Source organism: Gossypium hirsutum, chromosome D03 (assembly GCF_007990345.1).
Source record: "Gossypium hirsutum isolate 1008001.06 chromosome D03, Gossypium_hirsutum_v2.1, whole genome shotgun sequence".
NCBI lineage: Eukaryota > Viridiplantae > Streptophyta > Magnoliopsida > Malvales > Malvaceae > Gossypium > Gossypium hirsutum.
In genome coordinates, this window is record NC_053439.1 from 36,054,365 (window position 1) to 36,061,371 (window position 7,007).

At 28.0% G+C, this 7,007-nt stretch overlaps 1 protein-coding gene across 1 annotated transcript; it reads left to right on the top strand.

Moving 5' to 3' along the window:
- The first annotated feature begins 4,907 nt into the window (after nucleotides 1-4,907).
- Nucleotides 4,908-6,360, top strand: LOC121215468 (heavy metal-associated isoprenylated plant protein 30). Its single transcript, XM_041090021.1, has 3 exons — nucleotides 4,908-4,955; nucleotides 5,851-5,926; nucleotides 6,038-6,360. The coding sequence occupies exons 2-3, from the start codon at nucleotides 5,872-5,874 to the stop codon at nucleotides 6,358-6,360; spliced, it is 378 nt and encodes a 125-aa protein (XP_040945955.1). The 5' UTR covers nucleotides 4,908-4,955; nucleotides 5,851-5,871.
- The last annotated feature ends 647 nt before the right edge of the window (nucleotides 6,361-7,007 follow it).

The following is a 7,007-nucleotide window of genomic DNA, read 5'->3' on the forward strand; positions in this document are numbered from 1 at the left end:
AACATCTCTAACTTTTCATTTTATTACTATATAATGCATTTTATAGTGAAGGAATTTGCATCATATATGTGTTGGCAATTCAAGTTAGCAAGGTGGTTTTATGAACACATCTAAAATTTTGTAGGTAGAAAAATTGATGAATTTCTCATGGAGTTAAGGTATGTGTAAATGAGTAAATGAGTTTTTTTAGTCATTTTTTTGGAAATTTTATGTAGAAAAAAGTCTCTCCTTTATACGAATTTATTTTCTCATGCTAATTTTTTTTTATCTCATTGTAGTATATGTTTTAGTAAGTTATTGTATTTTTGTTTTTCATGTTTTAGGTATAATGTTTATATCGATCCTTTGACATATTTATTTTTATTATTTGAATTGATTATATATATATATATATGTATAGGACGATTTGTATTAGTTGGATAAGAAAGAAAATGTGCATTAGAGGGCTGATACGTTAGGATTCAATGTTGGCTTGGTTAATGGTTCATCTTTGAGGCAAGTCTCGTGGCTCTTGAACTTGAATGGAATGAATGAATTTTAAAAATTTTAGTGAATTTCATGGTTGTAATCCAATATAGACTTAGGTACTCCTCCAACAAGTTTATAATTTATTCAATATAAAGTAATTTTGTTTACATTTTGTATGTTTATAATTAAAAAATAACATCAACATGTCATGGTGAGATGCAAAATAAATAAATATGGTATTGAAATGTATCATATGCAAATATTTGAAAAGGTTTTTAATTTTTCAAATATCATAAAAATAAAATACATCTCTAATTTTTTTAGGAACCTCATGTTAGGGGTAAGTATTCGATCGAGTCAAATCGAGTAAAAAAATTTCAAGTTAGTCGAGTTGACGAATCCTATTTTAGCAACCGAACTCAATTTGAATTTTTTTTCAAATCAAATCGAATCGAGTCAAAAAAATTTGAGTCAAGTCGAGTCGAGTTAACGTATACTATTATTTATACTCAATGTTGCGTTTATATGGGCCGATTATTTAACTAGTATACGAAGTACAAGATTATTTAACTACATAAACAATATAATGATTTTGTCTTTTAACTTAATAGTTTTGACTTTTAAATTTAGAAAAGGTAAATATTTATCAAAACGACATAGTTTTACCTTTTCTTATTCGGATTTTCGGATAACTCGAATTGTGTAATTCATATTTAGTTAAACTGAAAATTTTAATTTTCTTATTCGAGTTGATTCGAATAACTCGATTAACTCAAATAACTCGAACTATTGAATTCAAAATTGAATATTTTATCGAGTTTTTTAAATCGAATCGAATTTTGTTCACTCCTATCTCATCCCATTTGGTTATAAATGTTCTGATTATTCATGTTTTGAGTTCAAGTTATAGCGTGGGGGAAGATTATTTTTGAGAATTTAAATATGCATCTATTAAATAGGAAATGAATTTCAACATAATTAAAGGTGACAAAAAAAGAAAGAAATTGTACAAAATTAAAAACTTTCCAAAATGTTTAAATTATGATCGCATTATATTTTATATCTAAATAATTAAATTATGAAACTAGAAATTTCAAGATACAATTTTAAAATATAAGATTAAAATTTTTTAAAATATTTTAAATCTATAAAAAAATTTATTAATTTATTTCCCTTTAAATTACATATAAATAAGGTGAAAAAAAAAAGAATCCATAGAAGGAGAGACACACACCGTAAAACTAAAATCAAAGTAAAAATGAAAATCTTTCGATAAAATAACTTTCACCTTCCTTACACAATCAACCTTAAATTTTCCTCGATTTCCTTTCATTGTAAAAAAATTATTTTTTGCTCATTAATTCTTTTTACCAATATTTTATTTCTCTAAAATTTTTCCATCATAAAATTTTGAGATAAGAATTAAAATCATGTATAAACTTTGATTCATTGTACAATTTAATACAAATTTTTTTTATTTTTGTGCAAATATACACATTAAAGTTTGATTTTTGTTGAAATATATATATAAAACTTTAATTTTTATTAATTGTACACATTTAAATGAATAAATACATTAATTTATTTTTATATTAGATAAATATAATTATTTCTATATATAATATGTAAACACGAAATGGTGTTATCTCAATTTATCTTTAAATTTTCAAATTTTAAATTTTTTATGGTTGCCATTAAATTTCGATTAGAATATTTTTTCCCAAATTATGTGCACATTTATTAAGCAACTTTCTTTGAACTTTTTTTATTCTCTTGATGTAGAGTTATTAATCTTTATAATTTTCAGGTGCTTTATATACAAATATATATTCTTTATAAATTTAAATTATATTGGGATAATAAGTCTTTAATAAAAATGTGCTAGTCCAGTTTTAAAAGAAATTAATTAATATCATTCCGTTTTTAATACTAGATCAAATCTTTTCAATACTATTTTAACCTTAATTAATTTTTATAAATTAAATAAAAATAACAAATAATTATAGTAATATGAATTTTTTATATTAAACTAGATTTATGGTTTATGATACGATGAGTTTAGACTTTTGAATTTTAAGGATTAGACTTTTAGGGAAAGAACTAAATTAAGGTTGGGATTAAAATTTAAGGTCGAATAAGATTTATGATTTAATATTTAGAGTATAAGTTTTACTGTTTAGTGTCTAGGGTTTAGAGTTTTAGGAGTTTTAAAATCTTATTAAAAAATAAATTAATTTTATTAAATCTCAATTTTAAAAATCACACCAAAAAAATATAATTTAAAATTCAATCTTAACTCCTCTTGTGACTTACGGACGAAGAGGGTATGTTATTATTTAAAATTTAGTCTTAACTCCTCTTGGGACTTAAAATATTTTAAGTATTTGATTTTGTTTGTTTCTTTATTAGAATTAAAAGATAGTAATAAGAGTTAATTATGCATTATATTATTCATACAGTCTAAAAACATGACGTGGCATGTTATTACTTGTATCTAAAATATTGCTTTTTAGGATCATATTAATTTGAGATAAATCTCTTTTATTAAATCTTGAATCTCACATACAAAATACGAAATATAAAGTTGAAATTTAGTTGAGTCCTCTTGGGACTTACCCTTTGTGTATTTAGTTTTGTTTATTTGTTTGTTTGTTAGAGTTAAATAATAGTAATAGAATTAATTTGTTGTTTCTTAATGTATTATATTATTCATAAACATTAAAATAATATGATGTGGTATATGTTATTATCGGGCCTAAAAAATGTGATATCTTAGGGTTTCTTTGGATGGACATTTACTTTCAATGCGATACGTTTAGTTTTCTTTTTGTCGCACGCTACAATATCTAATCTCACCACCACTGTTATTTTTACACTAACTACAGATAAACACACCGCCGAACTAAAGGAATCCTAAGATAAACTTTTTTTTTATTGTATTTCATGAATTTAACGATGGTTTGAATCTTAAATATAATTAGTCTTGAACATCAATTACAACTTTTTAAATTTAAATAAAATATTTTTTATATTAAAATAAATAATAAAAAAGAAACGGGAGGTGATTCTTCCTAATTAACTATAAAGTTGATCTTAAAAGCAAGGAGAATAAAAGATTGTTGTTATCTTTAATAAACAAAATGACGATTCCATTGGTAATCAACAAATTGTCACTAACTTAACAACAAAGTAAAAGCATCGAACCTTGTGAAAATCAGTAACCAAAAAGGTGGTGCAGAATAAGCCACAATGGCATAAATTATAAAATCTTCTATGGATACATTATTTCGAGATATTTGCTTCTTTGTGTGGAATAACACTGCATCTGTTCTGTCTTAAAATCCTCGATTGAAATTTTCATGGCTACTAGTCGGCAAAAAAGTAAAGGTTCCCTTTTTCTCAAGGCTTGTATAAAATATCCTTAGCACGTTGTATCAAAAGATGAGAATTTAGAAATATTTTTCCCCTTTTGCATCAAAACCCATCTTTCCTAGCCTCATGCATATCAGAAATCAGCTGATATTCCCTTTTCAATGTGTTAGTATCAGTCATGTTATGTTAGCTTGACCCACACATTTCGAGCGTTAACATGAAACTTTCATACCATTCAGGGTAAATTGTACTTAAGATCACTAAATTATTAGTAAGCTTATGTTTTGATTACTCAACTTTAAAATGTTGCAAAATAGTCTCTAAATTATTCGAAAAATTTCATTTAAATCACTTTAGTCACTGGGCTGTTAAGTTTAATTTTTGAAAAGTCCGACTAGTGAGTTTCAACAGACGATTTGACGATCGGTACGGTGGATTAGTACCCATAATGAGTAGAAGAACATGCTTTAGAACCAAGTCGATCTTATGGTCAATTTTGGAGATCAAAAAAGAAGGTTGTTTGGATTTGCTTCACAAGTTTATGATGTTCAAAGTTGTTTCATGAAAAAAAAACTGATTTGTAGAAGAAAAGGGGAATGAGAGGTTTCAATTGGTACAAGCAGTGCGAATAGAGAAGGTCATATAACATTAATTTTAACAGTTTAGTAATTTAAATGAAAACTTTCAAATAGTTCAATGACCATTTTGTACTTTTTTAAAGTTGAGTGACTAAAACCTAAACTTACTAATAATTTAGTGACTTTGGGTGTAATTTACCGTAGGATTTATTATAATTTCCATATATTAGTGGGAACCACGATCTATAAATATATATAAGCACAAGGAATGATTCTTTTTTTGGATAGTATCAGATTACTTTGGAATATATTACCAACACTTAGATGCGGAGGCTGGGATTGGATTGGGTCTTTCATCAATTGCTCTCCTTGTCCTTCTCTTTATATGCTCGAACAGACTTATTTCTATGGCTACCTTAAGAGCCACAACATTTGGCTCTTTTATATACGCCATTCGCATACTGTTTCTTAGCGTACTAAGACAGTAGCAACATCAATTACTACAACATGCCTAAGGGTTAATCCCTTTCTTTGCGGGTTTCCCTTTCCTCCCCCAAAGTTTGTCTGTGTGTGTATTGATCCATCTATGTATCTTAATTGTTTACCTTCATCTTTCACCATGGTTCTTCATGGCACACTGCTTCATTGCTTTCCTTTGCTTGGTTAAAGGCTTATCCTTGAAACAAGATATTCCTATTATTTACATAATATTTTTGGTCAAAGTATCGTGTGGAGGTCATTGTACTAAGTGTCAGATTGCATTTTGCTCTCTTTACTAAAAAATTGAACAAAATAGTCCTTGTAGATTACATCAAAGAGCAAACTAATCATTCTGTTAAATATTTCATCCATTTTTACTGTAAAAAGTTGGTGCTTGTACATCAGTATGAGGTACACGTGACACGCCACATGCCATTATTTGATTATTCCATCAGTCACACGTTAATTTTTAACAATACAAATGAATGAAAATTTTAAATAAAAGGATCAATTTACTCTTTAATATAACGTACAAAGACTAATTTACTCATTTTTTAAATGAAAGGGGCAACATACAATCTCACTTTTAGTAAGGGGCCTTTATTTGGCATATCACTTAAAACCTTACCTTTATCTCTCATGTTACAATGAAATGTTTAGTACAGAGTTTAATTTGAACAGCCAATTAATTTCATTTAAACATGCCTGCAGAATAATCTTATGTTACTCAAATCTTTAGTGTTAAAATCAAAAGCTATGTTACTAGAATTTTTTGTTTTCTCCAAGTATTATTTTTTGTTTTCTCCAAGTATTAGTGCATTCTCACATGTGTCAAACATATAATAGAAACATGGAGTTCGAAGGAATGAAATTTCAAATATAAGAAAAAGAAAATTTAAAAAAATTTGAGCATATCCGTAACTGACACATACCCGCATGAATTTACATTCAGACCGTGGACCTCAAGGTGAGGATGTGCTGCACTGGTTGCGAGAGTGTAGTAAAAAACGCCATTTACAAGGTTAGAGGTATTTCTCTGTTAGATTCTATGCATACATTACATTTTAATAGAAGAAACTACTAAATCTTGTTTAATAGATACATTAGCTGAAGCAAATATAATATAAATGGTGTGTTAGGGATCGATTCGGTGAAGGTGAATAGAGAAATGGAGAAGGTAACAGTTGTTGGGTACGTCGACCGGAGCAAGGTGCTGAAGCAAGTGAGGAGGGCTGGAAAGAGGGCTGAATTCTGGCCCTACCCCGATTCTCCATTGTACTTCACATCTACCGACGATTACTTTAAAGACACAACAAACGAGTTCAAAGAAAGTTACAACTATTACAGGCATGGCTACAACCTTGGACACAGGCATGGCAACCTCCGAGTGACTCATCGTGGAGATGACACGGTCCGCAACATGTTCAACGATGAGAATGCCAATGCTTGTTGTCTCATGTAATAAAAAGTACGTACTGCTACGAATGAAACAGAGTTGTCCGTTTACAGTGTCACCATCACCATCACCATCATCATCAACAGCAAAAGGCAACAAGTAATATTAGTTGCAATATCTTTTTTTTAGTAGTAATCTCTCTTTTTCTAGTGACAAAAAAATTTCATCAATGTGTATTAATTGAGTATAAATATAGTGCACATAAAATTTCAAGTAAACTAAAAATATTTACTAAGTATTTATTTGATATAAACAATTCAATTCCGAAATATATATTGTTAAGAATATGAGGTTAAGAAATGTATATTTACTAAGAACATTGTTAAGAATATATTGTTAAGAATATATGTCATAAAAAAAAGGGCAAAAACAAATCAACTTCTTTATAGAGGCAACAGATAAAAGGCATGTTAAGGGACATGTCTCTTTACATCAAACGAAGGTTCACGTCGGGTCGTTGTACACATGATGTCCCAATGTCATACCTTAATAGCCAATTAGATCATTGAAACAATGGCCTATGTCGCATCGTGTGTTGTTTCACATCTTCTTTAGAAAAATTTAAGTTGTACCATCAAACTTAAGTCCAAATGTCAATCGTCTATTTTTGAAATATATATTTAATTAATAAGTATCCCACTTTACATGGTCTA

Excerpts from the sequence above, each read along its gene's own strand:
- LOC121215468 (XM_041090021.1), top strand. The coding sequence starts at position 5,872 with ATGTGCTGCACTGGTTGCGAGAGTGTAGTAAAAAACGCCATTTACAAG. Across the intron at positions 5,927-6,037 it reads CGCCATTTACAAGGTTAGAG|GGATCGATTCGGTGAAGGTG; the intron begins GTATTTCTCTGT and ends ATGGTGTGTTAG.